The sequence below is a fragment of the Sardina pilchardus genome, chromosome 24 (assembly GCF_963854185.1).
Source record: "Sardina pilchardus chromosome 24, fSarPil1.1, whole genome shotgun sequence".
In the NCBI taxonomy this organism is placed as follows: Eukaryota; Metazoa; Chordata; class Actinopteri; order Clupeiformes; family Clupeidae; genus Sardina; species Sardina pilchardus.
The window spans coordinates 18,966,810-18,984,309 of record NC_085017.1 but is presented as its reverse complement, the minus strand read 5'-3'; the positions used below and the strand labels follow the sequence as shown (position 1 = coordinate 18,984,309).

Below are 17,500 nucleotides of genomic sequence, written 5' to 3'. Positions count from 1 at the left end.
GTGTTGATGCAGATTAGCAGCCCCTAGCTGAACCAGGTCTGGATTACAGTTGAGGAGGGGGTTAGAGGTCGGGGGTCAAAGAGAAAGGAAGGGCAAAGTGTTCTTAAGCCATCCTGTATTCTAAACTACCCATCTTATATCGTCTCTCCCTCCTTTCTCTCTGTTCTCCACTCTCTCTTCTCTCTCTCTCTCTCTCTCCAATAGGATCCCAGCGAATCAGCGACAGTGAGTTCTCTGATTACGACTGTGAAGACGGAATTGGTGTAATCTCAGGTAAAGTCCACAGACAAGAGCACAAAATGATTCACTGGTTTCTATAGGTGATGAAAATATAGTCATTCATTTAGCAGAATTGGTTTTTAATTCATGCATAGTATTTTGGTGCATTTTGTAGTATTGCATAATGTTAGTAAGACCTGTAACAGATGACACCTCCATACCAGGATGTTCAGGGAATGAGATTGATTCACAAATATCAAAACATTTCATACAGGGTCATTTAGAACACCACCTAACACAATCTAACCTCTCTGAAAGCCAGGTATCCAAGCCAGAGAAGTTTCTTGCCGTTGACTTTGTGTGTACATGTGTGACTGTTCAAAGAGGGTTCTAACAGAGTTCAAAGAGAATAGGCATGCATGTGTGTGGATGCAATGCGTATGCTCATGTGTGTTTGTGTGTGTGTCAGTGCTTATGTGTGTCGAGTTTGTACAAATATAGGTTTGTGCGTGCGTGCGTGCGTGCGTGCGTGCGTGCGTGCATGCGTGCGTGTATGTTTGTGTGTGTGTATGTGTGTGTGCGTGTGCGCGCGCGTGTTTGTGTGGGTGTATGTGTGTGTGTGTGCGCACGCTCGCGTTTGTGTGTGTGTGTTTGTGTGTGTGTGTGTGTGTGTGTGTGTGTGTTTTCACACTTCCTGACCAGCGGAGCGTCAGAGGCTCAGATCAAATTAAAGGATATTGCTAGAGAGAAGATTAGTCCGTGTAGCGCTTGGGCCAGTGCAGTGCAGAGCTACAGTACGGCCTCCAAAGCTGAGAGGAGAGAGAAGTGAAGCAGGAGGGACAGAGACAAACAAACAGAGATCATCTCCTGGACAGGAAAACAGCACTGATATGAAAGGATTCTCTATATTCATCTGCCTAAAATATTTAATACCCAACAGTGGTTTTGTTTTGTCAGTGTGTGTGGAGTGTTGTAATCATTGTAAAGCTTGGCCAATTTAGTTTAGTATCTAGCCTTCTTAAATGATGCAGCATTGTACTATAATAAGTCAGTTATACCAGTGGATTTGGCTGAAACTATACCCATAGTCTGTATTGTAAAGTACATGTAGCTCAAATCAACTCACACTGTTGACATTACTAGGGAGTATATCGTAAAGCACAGTGTGCATTTGCCCAAGCACATTTATTTTCTGTCTGTTTTTGAAGGTTCTCTTAGGTTGTGTTCATTAGATGCATGTTTTTAATATGGACTGACGTTCTGACTCTTGTGTGTCTGCAGATTACAGACATAATGGCAGGGACTTCCAGAGTTCCACGCTATCGGTCCCTGAGCAGGTCATGTCCAATCACTGCTCGCGGTCGGACATGATCCGCACACGTTCACGGTCCCCCAGTGTCCCTCCACCCCAAAGGTAACCACAGCTTGCTAACACAGTACTGTACTTCTGTATTACAGGGTCATGGGAGTTGTATCAGCAGCGAACAACTGTATTTTAATCAGTTAGCCACTATACACATTGCTTTGTAATGAAATCTATGGAGCTATTTTTTTGTTCTCTGTTATGGTCAAAGAATGGTGATATTTGTCATTGGAGTGATTTTTTTGTATTTCCTCTGACTCTCTCATTCTCTCTTTATCTGTCTGCCTCCTTCTATCTCCCCCTATCCACTTATATCACTCTCTCTGCCTTTGTTTCTCTTCCTCTCTCTCTCTCCCATACACACAACCACACACACGCACACACACACACACACACACACACAGTCGGAGTTTGGACCATGGCGTCAGAGGGGGGCCTTCGCTCTACGGTACTGGCAGGATGGACCGGCATCGCTTGTCAGAAGACCGGTACTCGCCCGACAGGTAGGGCTCACCATCACACAGTACACCGCACCTCAGGCCAGTCATGACAGGGAGCATCACAGGATCCTCCAGGAATCAGTCTCGAATTAGTCAAGAACCATCATACAGTAGCTCCCACAGAGCCATCACTGATAGGCTGGAGATGGCTAACTCTACTGTGCACAGCTGTCGTAGACAACTTCAGGTTTAGCCTCTGTTACAGTGTTAGCTTTCTATTGAACACTCTAACATAGCATATGTTGCCCAGATGTTATAGACCATCATCGTTTGTGTGAGACTATGAAACAAAATAATTCAGCTAGCTAACTGGCATACTAAAATGCTGAATATGGAAAAGTAACCATTATTTACTTAATTTATCCCAACTGACCACTCCTACTGGTAGCAGTACTAATACCCTTGAATAACCCTTGAAAGGTCACATTTTAGAGCACTTCAGAACAACATCCTGTTTTACACAAAAGCCAATTACAGAACTGATGTTTTAGGTGAGGTCACCATTGTGTTCTAAATGGAATAGATCTTTTTGTCATCACTACCTGAAATGGAATTGTTAACCAAAAAAACATGGAAATACAAAGCTGTTTGGCTTCTCCTGAACTGTTCATCTTAGGTCAATTGCTTTGTTCCTGTTTCCGTTTCAGGTCAGGTGAAAACAAAGTTCTAGAGGTCCATAGGGACTAAAGAGAGTGTGATAGTGCCTTTCTTTGACTGTTACCATTGGACCATTGGCATTGCCATCATTTTCGTCCCTTGTCCCTCTATCACTCTCCCTCGAACCTGGGGATGTGTCTCGTTTCTTTCTCTTTTTCTTTTCTCTCTCTCTCTCTCTCTCTCTCTCTCTCTCCAGTGTCTCTTCTTCTTAATTCATCTGTCTGTTCTCTGTTCCTCTGTGGTCGCAGCCACTATCTTACTCTACCCCCTCGAACCCGGCACAGACCGTCGAGCGCCGACCCTTTTTATGCGGATCCCAGGTATACTGAGCATGCCTTTGAGCATGACTGAGGACTCCCAGCATCCTTTGCGCCCCCTTCCTAGTTCACCAGGAGCGTTATCCTCACGCATATCCATCCACCTACCATGTCCACCCTCAACCACCCAACCAACCCACTCACTCACCCACCCTGGCGCTTTTAGAGGCACTGTAGTCTTGCCCCACAGAAGGTGCTTGTTGACACCCTGAGTTGTCAGTATTGTCTGAGTCACACCTCAGTTGCACCCTTGTCACTCTCCAACAGACAGGCAGAATGTTCTGGAACTCTTGTCAGAACTTTGGCAACACTGTTTTTTTTCCTTACTTTCTTTCTTTCTTTTTTTTTTTTTTGGTCTGTCAAGCCAGGGAGACAGAGCAGGTCTCACCGTCTCCATGGAAACCGACAGTCTGTGATAATTCCTCAGATCTCCGGCTGTCTGTGGGGATATCAGTGGTGTGTGTGTGTGTGTGTGTGTGTGTGTTTGTGTGTGTGTGTGTGTGTGTGTGTGTGCTGTGCTGTGTTTGTGCTCCAAATACTCCTCTAAATATACACATGCTGACCTGACTCACACAGTTGTGTTGTGTTGCATAAGATGCTTAAATACCGGTCTGTCTGCTGTAGATCTGAGCCGTTTTAACTCGATTTCAGTTTTTCGGCAACAAGCAGCACATCGCAGCATCATCTTTCAGTTATTTTTAGAGAAGTGCGCGAATCTACAGGCTGACTCACACAAACTGCATTTAAACCGAATCTGGTGAGATTGCACTAAATAGACGGACGATCTGAGGGGCTGCAGCCTAGCTCGCATACTGCAATAATGACACGACAGTCAGAAGCACAAAATAGTGCAAAACTCACTCCATGCTTGCTGCTTGGGGCCTGTAATATGCAGTGGGAGTCATCGGGTTTTGGTGCAGAATGGTGCAGAATACCATTCCCTCACTCAAAACCCTTGACATGTATGATGTGATGGGGGTGGGGCTCGTACATCCATAAAGTATCCCTTGACTGTCCAGCCGCTACTCACTCTCTGCTGTCCTCTTCTGCCCTCACGTCTCTCTCTCCGGCCACAGCGGCGGTCCCATGTATCCGCTGTTTCGGGAAGACGCGGTCAGGTTACTGCGTTCTACTAGGATGGCCCGCGCTCAATCGGAAGGGGCGTACAATAGTATGGAAAGGTAGAGGACAACTCTGGTTAACCTCCTGTGCTCTTAAAAATGAATATATATATACCTATCCATCCCTCCTTTCCAGCTCGCTCCCCTGATGTAAATGTGGTCCAATCTCGTAGTCTTGAGAACTGTAGCTGGTGGTTCCCTTTGCTCCTCGATGCCCCAAGTGATCACGCCTGACCTTTTGAAGGAACGTTCGTAGAGCTGTCCTGATTGGATGTTGGTTCGTAGAGCTGTAGAGCTGTATTGATTGGATGTTGGTGTGTTACTGTAATCTCTTGGTTGCCTTGATGGAGAAAATGCTTGTGTTTACACCTCATGCATGACTATTCTCCTGGTTGTGCTCTCACCTCCCCCCGCCCCTCCCCCCACCGAGAGTATTTTTGTGAAATAGTTTGGATAGCTTCTGAAAGATTTTTCCTCTCATTTAAAAAAAAAAAAAAAAAAAAAACAGCATGAGATTGACTTGGCTGCATGAAGCACTAGTTTGACCTGCCAGTCCAAGTATGAGTATTTCCCTGAGGAAGCCCCATTTAGCTCTGTTTGTCCTTAGATGCACCCACTCTCTTCCAAACCCCACTTTGCTGTGTAATGAAATATGTCTGTTGTGCAGCACTGTTCCTGTGGTGACTGAGGGGATGGGTTTGTGTTGTTTTGATGACTTGGCGTATCTGCTCTAGCTAACCCCCTCCCACCCCACCGCCCACACGCACAACACCCTTGTGAGCCGAGTAGCCTCGACTTACTGTACCCCAGTTTTGCCTCTCAACTTTCAGAACAACCTCTGGTACCCTCAGGATTGTAGTTGTGTCACTGTGAAATTACTCAGCAGTTACGTAGAGCTAACAACTAGATCTGGAACTAGATCTTGTTTTGGAATAGATTTGGTGAAACTGATTAGCTCTCTAGCAGTTTCAACCAGAGCATATCTTCTGACAATCCCATATTGTACTCCCTTCATCTAGGAGCAGAATAAGGGACAGGAGAATGTCGGTTGCCCCCAATTTCTCTTTCGATTCTCCCGAGAGGTAAAAACAGGCTGTAGACTTAAAACAATGATGACATTTGTTATCCTGTACATTAACCCTCACATCACACCTCTGGTGGTGTAATGTTAAGATGGTGCAATGGCTTGGCAATTGCACGTTGTTGTCTAGACAACATTGGATAACAAGTAAACAAGCAGTGGTAGACTCACGGCTTTCCTTGCTTTCCTGCACATGGCTTCGATAAGGAATTATATGGTTTCTGGGTTGTCTTCAGTCAATGCAGATAAGAGTGAGTAAGAAGTTGTTCAGGTAGTAGCATTACGTTCTAATGTGCCTCTCTTTATTGATGTCTCCCTTGTTTGATGGAAAGATATTACAATGGGCCCAGCCATGTACCCACACCCTGGCCTAATCACGTCATGAATGGTACCTGTGATGACTATAGGTAAGTCTCCTAAATAGAAAAGTAAGTTATAAATTGTAGAGTAGTTGTTAATAAGAGTACCGTAGTCTTGGAGAGTACAATAAGCAATGTTTTCATCATTCCACAATACATTTACTTCATTCCTTCATGTCCATTAGCCAATCACTTAACTTCCAAAGACAAAATGTCTACATTAGATACAAATACTTCTCCACAATGTTCCTGAATGAGGCTCTTCAAATTTAACTTACAGCATATAACTATTGTGCTCCTAAGATAGGCATATGGTTTAACACTATGGAAACCAGGAGTGTTCTTGGCTAAAGTATAGCTTCATGACAGGAACATGCTACATGCTACACATCATTGCAGTATTACTTTCCCTAATAAGATGTTGATCTATTCAGTAGGGTCCCCAGGATAGAAATTCAGCCTTCCACAGATACAGAAAGGTATAACTGCATTAGCTAGCTAGTGCTAGCCCCTAGGTGTGTTTAAGTAGATACCAGAGACTAGTGTAGTTCTTTACATTGTTACCGTAGCAATAGATGGACCTCTTGGCCAGTTTTCTCAGCATTGCATCCACTCTTCTCATTCCCCCATGCAAAGAGAGGAACACATACCAGAGTTTCCCGCCTGCCCAGGGGCCTATGAGGAGGACTTAAGGTAACACGTTAGTCCCGACAGTAGCATATTCATAGTAGAACATAGTGTAGTCAACGTGGTCGGTAAAAGTGCAATTGAATGTCAGTGCTATTAGTTGTGGAACGGTATGTTCCTCGTAGCTTTGAGAATAGAAGTTTGTGGTTTTGTTTTCAAGGATCACTTTTACCCCATTCAACAGTTTTCTTCTCTCAGCAACAAAACAAGTCAGGTCGCTCTTGGAAGGAGATGGGCTGCTTTTTTTTTTCCTCTTCTTTTTTTTCAGTAGTGTTGAGCCTAGGACTCTATGATGTGCCAAACTTTCAGTCTTTTCTTGTGAACCTGTTTTATGTGTTCCCACTTTTTGTTTTACTTTTTTTGTCTTTATTGCGTTGCCTTGAATTGTATCATGTTGATAGGGAGAGCCCACAGTTTTTCAACCGTCTAGGTGTGGCCTTTGAAGTGCTCTGTTGCAGAGATTCGGGGTGGACTCTGCGCGTCTGTGTGTTAGTCTAGCCACTGTCTAGCATACGTAATTCTTACAGGAACTACAAAAAGATTCTCCCGTCCCTGCAGTGCTGCTACAGTACATCAATCGCTCCCTCTGAATGGAGACGCAATCCCACAATTCTCCCCGGGCGCCCTTCCTGGACGAGCACGTTTTGACTGCTTGTGTGTGTTTCGTTTCCTGTCTCGTCTCTCTCTCTCCTGTCCGATCCTCTCTCTCTCTCTCGATGCCTGTCTGAGTCGAGCTGTTTGACTAACGTGTTTGCAGGTATAGCCGGGGCATGGTGGACAGGCATGATTATCACAGGTCCCGCTCCGCCGACCAGCGGCCCATGATGGAGAGGCCCGTCTACACTCGCTCCCGGTCCTCGGAGCGACCCGACTCCGGCTACATGAGGTCCATGCCGTCCTTGCCTTCCGGAAGATCTGCCCCTCCCTCTCCCGCCCTATCGAGGTGACCCAGCCCAGTCGCAACGACTGACCAGCAAAAAAAATCTAGCGAATCATCATTAATTATACCTCAAATCACCCCCCTGCCCTCTTGCCTTGCCTCTGCTGCTGCCAAGTTGCATTTTAATTTCTTTTTCCCCTTCTTGTGACAGTGCTGTATTTTTTTGTGTCCATCTGTAGACTTAGATGAGTAGAAACAGCAGAAACTACTAACGTCTTCTTTTCTTTCTTTCATTTTTCGTTTTTTGTATAGACACACTATTTATATTCCCAAAACTGGGATGTAATGGTGTGGGTTTGCCATCCTTGGTTGTTGAGTTGTCTGGATATCATTTTTTTTCTTACTAACATTATTGTTTGTTGTTTAACAGCATCCACCCTCCCCCCCCCACTTTGGTTACCTTTGGTCCTTTGGGTGTTGGAGGGTGTGGGCACTTCCTGCACTCTGACACCTAACGCTTCTCACTCTTTTCTTACAGCCTAAGCAGCACACCACAAGCTATGCCTCTGGCTCCACCCTTCCTACAGACTTCATAATACCTTTTGAGGAGCGAACGAATGTGCCAAATTTAATAAACCCACTTTGAGTGTTTTACCAAAGTGGCAGCCCCCTACAACTGTTGATATTTGGTAGTAGTGAGTCATTTGTGATAGGGTATGAGTAGTTATATTTGAAGATGATAAGCCTCTATATCGAGGAATATTATTTTTTTTACACAAAAAAAATAGTTTATTGAATAACAGTTAAAATACCATCTTCATTTAATAGACCAAAACGGTTTTAGTTGGTGACAAAACCTGTTTTGACTTCATACACTTTATTGATTCTGTATGCCCACAGTCGAAAATTCGACAATTCGATTCATTTGGCCAAAGAAAATTCATATTCTGCATTGCTCCAAAGGTGCTATGAAGGTTGTTGTATTAAATGTTGCATGGTTAGTGTGCATTTTCAGCTTGTTACCTGGTGCTATAGCTAAAATGCACATGACCGTTACATATTTACCAATACAGTGCATGTGTTACAATGGCTAAATATGTGAAGGTGACACTTCAGTGCTGTTTTTTATGTTCAACAAAAATCTCACAAAACCTAACATGGTATGGTGTATCTGGTGTATATTTGATATACATTATGTGTTGATTACCTTTTCATATGTGTTTGTACTAACTGTCTAATTGTGCAATTAAGTACATGGCAGTGTCATTAAAGTTGTGAACTGTTTTCTAAATGTTGTAGTTCAACCTACCGTGTTGAAGTGGAGTCATACTCACCCCTGACTGCATGGAAAAGAGTGTGTGCCCAAGCAACGTATTCTCCACTGTTAGATCCTGTACAGTACAAGAGATTTACAGCACTGCAGCCTTATGATAGCTCCACCTGCAGTTCAAATTGTAGTCACCATCAACCGGCCCAAACGCCCAAAACTGAGACAATTAATATGAAACATTTCAAATATTCTCTGAAATCCTAGACCTCAACTTTTGGATTCTCTCCTTGTTTTTTTGTGAGAGGTCGTTGTGTTTGCATACAGTAGTCATCCCTTTTGAGGCCCTCTGTTGACCACTTCAGTCCAGGCTCCTACATTAACGTCTCTGTGACCTGCAGGGCGAACCCACATGCTGGATCGGGCCAAACCAGCCCCTCAGGGACCCCGATGTCCAGTCGGAGAGGTCGGCAGCTACCACAGGTGCCGCCAAAGGGGTCTTTAGACAGAAGTAAGTCCATTGATTCCACTCCTACTTTCTGTGTTTTTTTTAGGGGTTGCTTGCATGTGTGGTATTGAGGTACAGTATGTTAAGTGTATACTGTACTGTACATGGTGCTGCTGGAGTTACTCAAGTGGAGAAGTTCAGCTTTCAGATATAACCTTGGTATATAACCTTGATTTGACTTTAGTGAGTTACAGTATGACAGCAACACAATTCAGTGTTGCCCACAATCCACAATTCCCTTTTCCAGCCTTGCTGTTGCTCCTCCTGTTCTCTCTTTAATCTTATGGCTTTGGCTCCTTGTTGCCTTTTCCCCTAAAGGTGGAGAGGAAGTGATTGAGCCTTATGAAGGTGTGTAGTTAATGTTGATCGCTGTGTGCCGTGTTCTAGCCTGAGTCCTGCTTGCAGAGGTGGCTAGCTGCTCACAAACCGTGTGGCTTCATGCTGATGCTGTGTTTGTTTAATGTAGCACAGTTTTGTTGGTTAGCAGTCTTGCTCTGTATGTTCGTTGTTAGCATTCTACTTGTGCAGTTATTGAGTTGTCTGGCTTTTTGCAATTTGATGTGTTGAGTTCTTGACTAGTGACAGAATGAGTTGTGTAACTATCTGTCATAATAGATGTGTTGCAGTAGTATTACTGAGATCACAAGCTTTTACATGGTGACTTAGCTTCAAGGAGGATGGCATTTGATGGTGCTCCAGACAGATGCCTAAAATGCCCCCCCTGCTATATAGAGTTTTGTCACAAATTCCCCCCAAAATTAAGGATTTCTCACACAAAACATCTGCATGATGAATCTGCATTATTTGCAATTGGAAAAAAAGAATGGCCAGCTCTGAGAGTTTTTGCTGCAAATTCAGTCTTTATTGTCCTGAACAATCGCAACAAACCCTTGCAAAGTTTGGGGGAAGGACTGATAGCTGAGCTGAAATTACATTTAAGGAGGTAAAGTAAACTGTGTTTGTACCTTAATGCTATTACATTAATGGTCAAATTGAGACGGCGGACCATGCTTGTAAGATCAAGCAAGTTGATCCCAGCTAAAGGGCCAAGAGCATTAACTGAGAGTTTTTCCTCTGCTGATACTGCCAGCACATTGGTCATGCCTTTATTGGAGGCAGCAGGTTTTGGCCCAGGACCCAGTCGGTTCTGATGACAGTGTCAAAACTCTCTCCGGAGTTCTACATCACTGTCAGGGAGCATGAACGCCACGTGGGTCAGTCTGATTCGCGGCGCTGTTCGGGGCAGACAGTTACCTCAATGGAGATTTATCTGTGGGGGAAAGCAGCCGTGAGACAGCACACTCTGCCCGTGTAGGTGGCCCTGACACTCACCAGCCATCACCTGGGCTCAGTCACATACAAAAGCATGGTGTGTGTGTGTGTGTGTGTGTGTGTGTGTGTGTGTGTGTGTGTGTGTGTGTGTGTGTGTGTGTGTGTGTGTGTGTGTGTGTGTGTGTGTCTCTGTGTGTGTGTGTGTGTGTGTGTGTGTGTGTGTGTGTGTGTGTGTGTGTGTGTGTGTGTGTTTGTGTGTATGTGTGTGTGTTTTGTGGATTGAATGTGCGCTATGTAATAGCACTTTGTAGCTGAGATAATGCCAATTGCTGTTGTGAATTGTGTTCATGGCGGGTATAGTAGGTTGTCTTAGCTGTTAGTCCTGCTTCTTTGTTTGTATCGTGCTGTCTGGTTGTTGGCTGCAACCAGGCCTCTCTGTTGACGTCTCGTCTGGTCTTGTCTCTTGTCTGTGCCCACTTCCTGTCACGTGAAGCAGCCGCCAGGGTGGCATCGCCCCGGCCTGCACTCTATCCAGTTCCCTCACCAGTCCCCCACCCAGCACCTCACCCACCTGTGTATCAAACCGTTGCCGCCACCGCGGGTAAATTTGCTATGGCAGCATAGTAAATCAACACTGCCCCTGTGTGGCAAGTGCAGTAACGTCACTGCAAGTGTTACTACACGCGTTAGGTCTGGAAGCCTTTAATGGTGCACTTATGTCATGTTGAAATCGAGAAGTGTTTACGCAGTGAAGGTGAAAACCATTCACATCTCCTTCAGATAATTGGTGATGATGTCTAGCTCTCCTCTATACAGTAGATGTTTATGAATAAGTGTTCTTGTATTAGTATTAGTATTAGGATAATACTATCTCTTGATCTCGCTATTGACAGTGTTTAGTTTTTTGTCCTCAAGCTATGTGTTGGCATTCGGTTGACCACAAGGAATGGCAGGATGCTTAGATGTAGTGTTAGGACCGTCTTAGGTTATGGCACAATTTGAGGTTAAGGAGTTAAGGCTTGAGTGAGGTAATTGTTTGGGGTAAGGTGAGCTTATGGTGTGAATTGAGGGTTGAGGGTTAATTAAGGCAGTTGACTGGGAGTTCATATTTAGACTACTTGCTGACTGTAGAACAGTCTGCAAAAAATGTTAGCTGCTATGGAAAAAAGGAGGTTCTACTGTATGTCTCCGTGAAACATGCTGATTTTCAATAGTTTGTTAATGCAACCTCTGTCTTCTTTTCAAATTGTAATTAAGCGGATGACCTTTTTTAGAATACATAATACTGATTTTTTTCCCATTTACCTTGATTATAGATTGCTATTTTTATTGTAAAGTTTGATACCGATTTTCATAATCTATAGGTTAGGATAATTTGAAGTATTTTTAAAATGGTCTTGTGTGAGACCACCTTCTTTTTTGCTGTATGACATTTCATTTCACCATGACATTAAAAAACATTGGCTTCTTGACTGGAATTTCCTAATAGCTCCTTGAGAAAATTCCAAACATTAGATAGTTTGGCTAGTTGTTATGTCTGTAATTGATGTTATGGTATGTGATTGTTGCTAACTGTAGATGAGAAGACTATAGTAGACTATCACCTAGGTTTTCTAGTAGAAGAGTTCGCTTTATAGTTTTAGATGGCTTTAAAGTCCTATGGTCCTCAAATCTTCACATGTTTGCTATTTCAGTTATCTAACATCTTCAAATGGTCTTATTTATCACTATGCTTGTCTTTTGTCATGTCTTTACTTTTTGTCATTGCTGGGTTTTTTCTCTAAGGTCTTCTTTCTTTTTCCAATTCTTTCCCCCCCCTTTTCTGCCCCCTTTGGCCTTTCTCTGATGCCCGCCTTCTTTCTTTCTTTCTTTCTTTTTTTCTTTCTCTTGCCCACTTTCCTTCTCTCTCCATTCCTATTTCTTCCTTCCTTTACATCTCTGGGTGTATGTCCCATCTTAAGCAGCTGTGGTGGCAGCAGCGCCTCCTCCCGCCCCTGTTGCTGCAGCCCCACCCCCGGTTATAGTAGCTCCACCCGTGGTTACAGTAGCTCCACCCCCGGTTACAGTAGCCCCACCCCTGGTTGCAGAGGCCCCTCCCCCGGTTGCAGTAGCCCCCCCTCCTGTTGCAGCAGCCCCCCCTCCTGTTGCAGAAGTCCCTCCTCCTGCAGCTGCTGCACCTTCACCTGTACCACCACCTGTCGTTCAAGCAGCTGCCGGTAACCATGGCGACATATTTTCAGTAGCTCGATCAGTGAAGTAGAAGTAGGAGCCCAGGAGCCTTAGGTCTAGAACAGGGGTCGGCAACCCAAAATGTTCAAAGAGCCATTTTGGACCAAAAAAACAAAAAACAAATCTGTCTGGAGCCGCAAAAAATGAAAAGCCTTATGTAAGCCTTATATGAAGGTAACACAGGCTCTAAGTGTATATTATCTATATTAGCCTACTATCAAAATGACTAAGTAGGCTACAACGAGGCTACATAATGAGCTTTCATGATTAAATGTTTTTCCCTACAGCGCATCTCGGAGAGAATGACACACCACGTGACTACTCCGCTGGTGCTTTAAGTTCAACTTCGTGTAATCACCGTCCGTGAACCGTTGCTTTCCACGTTTTAATATCTCTCAGGTTGCAACAAAATTTCTCCAGAAGTAGGCTACTGCAATCACACTTTTTCTCTCAGTCCCAACTGGGTAGTCGGCTGCAAATGTAGCATGCCTTCCCTGAAAATGTCTTTCTAAATGTCTCTCTTTTTGTTGTTCGCCAACTTCTCATTACAAAGCAAGCAAACATGCAGGCAATCCTTCCGCAATGGCAATGAAAGCAAATGATTCGGTCATTTCTGCCTTAAATTCTCTGATCTCATCGGCTATCTTTCTCTTTTTCCCTTTGGGATCCATGCCATGGCCATGCTGACACCCGCCGGTTTGTTTACAACCACAGCCACCTGCATGGCACGGCGCCGCCCTGAAACGTGTGTCGCAGGCTATCAAATCTTCGTTGACAGAAATGTTGAACTTTAATATTTATTATTCACATTTTTACAACATTGGAAAACGTTAAGAATGTTTGTCCTGATACAGAAACCATATTAAAACAAACAAACAAAAATCCCCCCATTCATTTTCATACATTTTTGAAGACGCTCAGGGAGCCACCAGGGTTGCGCTAAAGAGCCGCATGCGGCTCCAGAGCCGCAGGTTGCCGACCCCTGGTCTAGAAGATGGTCTAGTCCTGTGGTAGTTTATCTGAGGTGAATTGGTAATCAAGGTAGCACTGGTCGGTTGATTAGACAAGTTGGTTAGTTGGTTGATCAGTTGTTTGTTTGGTTGGTGGACATCTTTGTTTTCATACGATTGTGTTGCCCATTGTTAAGACTTCCATGCCCTTTGTGTCATTCTGTCTTATCTTGTCTTGTCTTGTCCATGTCTGCCCTTTGTCACCACACCATCATCATTTTCCATCATCATCATCATCCTCCTCCTCATCTTCATCATCGTCTTGGTCTGCATCATCGTTATTGTGGTCATCACTGTCTTCCCAAAGTGGTGATGGCAGAGGAGCCTCCTGCCCCTGCCCCACCTCCCCCGGCTGCCTCCCCTGTCCCGCCTCTGACAACACAGGCTTCTGTGCCAGGTGTGTGTCTCGTAGAAACGTTAGCGCCATGATTCAGTTACCGGTAGCCTCGGCACGGAAGTTATATGACCGTAGCCATGACAGCAGATTGATTTTATATCGCAGCGAATAAGGGCATGTGCCATTATATTTGTCCAAATCTGTTTGAAAGTGCTATTATTGTGCTTTCAAGTAGATGAAGTTGGATGAATCCATCAAAGAAAATTGAGGGGTTTTATTGTACTGCTGGCATGGTATTAATAGTTAAGTTTCAAGTTGTATGGTTGAGTAACAGTTCATCTTCAGCTGTGTTCTTGTTTTTGCTATAGTGGAAGTCTGGTGTGTGGCTAATGGCTATACTTTAAAAAGTGCCTAAGTCCTACTGTAAGTCCACCACAGCACAAAGAAAAAAGAAGATGAGGATGAATTTCCATTCTTTTCCAAGTATACTAAGCAATACAACCTGAAGCTAAATAACCAATATCATGGCCGCTGTACATTCACCAACAATTGCCCAATTTGTAATGTCAGTCATGATAGATTGGCCCAGTACTTTCACTGTTGGTGTATGGTGTGTGTATTGAGTTTAATTCCAAAATATTACATCCTTTCAAAGGATTTATTTCAATCCAACCAATCCACCAGATAATTAACACAGTAAACTAAAGGAAACCTGTCTCCTGAACATGGCTTACTCAACTGGTAGTTTGGCCGATATGTTAAATCATATTCATCTTACCATCACAATGTATTTCACTATGTTCCCTTTTGAGTGGTGTGTTGTAGTGTCTATTCCCCCATTGTGTGTTCTATGTGTTTGTGTGATCTTATATTAATGTCCATTCATTTGTCACCACTCACCATAACAGAAACTGAGGAGAAACCTGCAGCCCCACAGCCTGTCAATGGGAGAAAAGGCAAGTGTGGGCCCAGCACTGTGTGGTAGCATGTGACACTGTGTGTGTTGGTGTGGAGCTTTGCTGGGTGTAGCTGTTAGCCTGGGATTTGACGTTGCTGTGTTTGTTTTAGATTAGTGTTTTTCTCATGATCAAATGAAAGACAAAGAATAGACTAATCTTTCTGACTTAATGACTGAAGTCAGTAGCCTTTGTTTTTAAGATTTCTTTATTTGTGGTAGCAATGGGCTTATAGTCTAAAGATGTTGCAATGTGCAAGCCTTGTAAAGTTCCCTTGTTGACCTATAGATGGCAGTAAACTACTACTGATGTTGAATCTTAGTGTGAAGACAGCACTGTTCTCAGCTTTCTTTATCCCCATTGACGTATAATGAGTCAAGAAAAAAAAGACTGATCTTTAAAAAAAAAAAAAAACGAAGTGGGGAGAGGAGTGCATAATTCTGCATTGATTATTTCCCCTCAATTATATATGCTGCTGATTTCTAATGAGTCGCAAAATCGCTGGAGAGAATTAATAGGGTTTCAAACAGAATAACAGAGCTGGAACAGATGCTGAACGCTGCATTTGGAGGAGAAAATAGGCTGAGAATTGGCACCATGGACAGGAAGAAGGGAAAACAATATGGCTTACATTTCTACTTTAACAGAGAGAGTCTCCAGGCGTTGATATCAGAAAAACGATTTTTTTTTCACTTTTTATTGATTAGGACTTGCTTTCATAAGCCTATTATTGTGAGTGACTGACAGAGCCATCTAATGTCACTCATCTCAGTGTCCTCCTCCAGTTCATCACTTAAAGTTGACATGTTGATGTTATGCAACGCAAAGAGAGTCAATTAGCGCCAGTCAATCAGAACAACACGAGAAAAAAATAGATGCAGTGTGAAGAGTTCTTAATGAACTTGTATGGGTATGGCAGTTATGTCATATAGATGTATGCATTCTCTATGGGGGGAAAATGTAGTTAGTGATCGAATGTTATTTGGTGCTGTGATCTTTTCTACAGTATGTAGTGCACAGAGGTTGCCCATGTTTTCTTTGTGGCAGTTAGCTTATGCTCCTGACAAACAGAATGATCCACTGGTGGTACTTAAGGCTTTGGGCTGTGAGTGAGTGACTATTTGTGTCTTCCTTTGGCCTGGCTATAGAGGTGACGTGGGAGGACCAGCAGGGAAAAGCCAATGGTATGGAGATGACCGAGGCCCTCACGGGCCCCCATTTGCCTTTGGGGCCCTATACGCCCTAAATGGGCCCCTGTGTGTTTGGTTGCACTAGACTAGGCCTTCGATTAGTCGTCCTTCTAGGACACACCATAGTGTCAGTGTGTTGCTGTGTGGAGTCAACTCTTCCTTGCTGACCATTGCAAAGTCCATTTCATTCACACGCAGTGGAGCCGTGGCCAAGTAGCCGACAAACTCGCCCCGGGCTTTAGGCCTGTCTGAGTGTTTGTTTTGCGGCGGTATTTTTAGACCGCCCCGGGAGCTCATATTTCCCCCCCGCACATGTAATCAGATGCGGAGGCCCGTCGAGCCAGCGATACTACCCTTTCATTTAAGGGTGCTCCACACGTGTAAACAGGCTTTGATACAAAGCATGCGTCAGCCAGCGAAGAGTTTCGAGAGTGTGAGAGGCCCGCTCTCTCGCTCTCTGCGTGTAGAGAGTGCTTGTTATCAGTAGCGATTTGCAATAGCTCATGCTTCTATTAAGCTGACTGTTTTGTAGCTTGATTTTCCTCTCTTAGTCTTTCTCTCTTTCTGTTTCTCTCTATCCCTCTGTTTCAATCATATAGACGTGTGAGCACTCGCACACACAGTCACGCTCACATTAGCCTCCTTCGCCCGACTTATTTTTCTGTGCACCAAGGAAAAAACATACTTACCTGTTAATCGTTGCTGTGGTAACCTTGTTGCTGCGGCCCTGAATGTCTCAGCTCAAAGCTTCGACAGCGACACAAACATCAGCCCACATACTGTATTGCCTGACCACGCACACACACACACACACACGCACAGGGGAGGAAACGTGTTACAGCATCGATATACAGTAAGGGACATTGGAGGTGGGTGCATTGTCAATCTCCGGAAAGATTAGACAACAAAGTCTTAGCTCTCATAAAAAGAATCCTCTAGGAGAAATGTTAGACAAAAAACATTTCGAGTTGAGTTGAGTTCAGTTTGAGTTGAGTCATACCCATTCAAATTGTCATGGTGGAACATACTGTATGTGATTCTCTTTCCTTCCTGAACTGAAAAAAACAGGATGTATTTAAGACTCAAACTTGTGGAAGACTTGCGTAAAACGAACCAGACATAAGAAAAAATAAGTACAGGAAATATCACATATATAATGATAGGATTTACATTGCTATTAGCCACCAAATCGTTTTTATGAGCAGACATACATTGCCAGCAGTCTCAAAGAGTCCAATACAGCATCTTCCCTGGGGAGACGCTAGTTCTACTTGCTCACTAAGTAATTGCTTTTAGGAACATTTTAATGGGTTATTCCTTGTCTAAAGAGATGAAGATGTCGTTGCACCATCTCACATTTTGATCAAACCTTATATACATCAAAATCTGAGATTCTGATCAACATTCTGTCTGTTTTGACATGTAATGCCCCTAATATAGCCTGTAATGGCCAATCATTAAAGCCTTGCTGGCATGCATGTCCAGCTTGTTCAACACCAGACAAGCTTATATGTGTTGTCATTATTTTGTGTATATTACATAGACAA

At 43.8% G+C, this 17,500-nt stretch overlaps 1 protein-coding gene across 1 annotated transcript in view; it reads left to right on the top strand.

Moving 5' to 3' along the window:
- rims2b (regulating synaptic membrane exocytosis 2b) overlaps nt 1-17,500 on the top strand; it is a 133,306-nt gene that overhangs the window by 84,453 nt on the left and 31,353 nt on the right. The window contains exons 17-21 of the mRNA XM_062528706.1: nt 205-273; nt 1,501-1,633; nt 1,987-2,085; nt 7,062-7,247; nt 8,853-8,962. Coding sequence (XP_062384690.1) covers nt 205-273; nt 1,501-1,633; nt 1,987-2,085; nt 7,062-7,247; nt 8,853-8,962 — 597 coding nt within the window. The remainder of the gene's footprint in view (nt 1-204; nt 274-1,500; nt 1,634-1,986; nt 2,086-7,061; nt 7,248-8,852; nt 8,963-17,500) is intronic.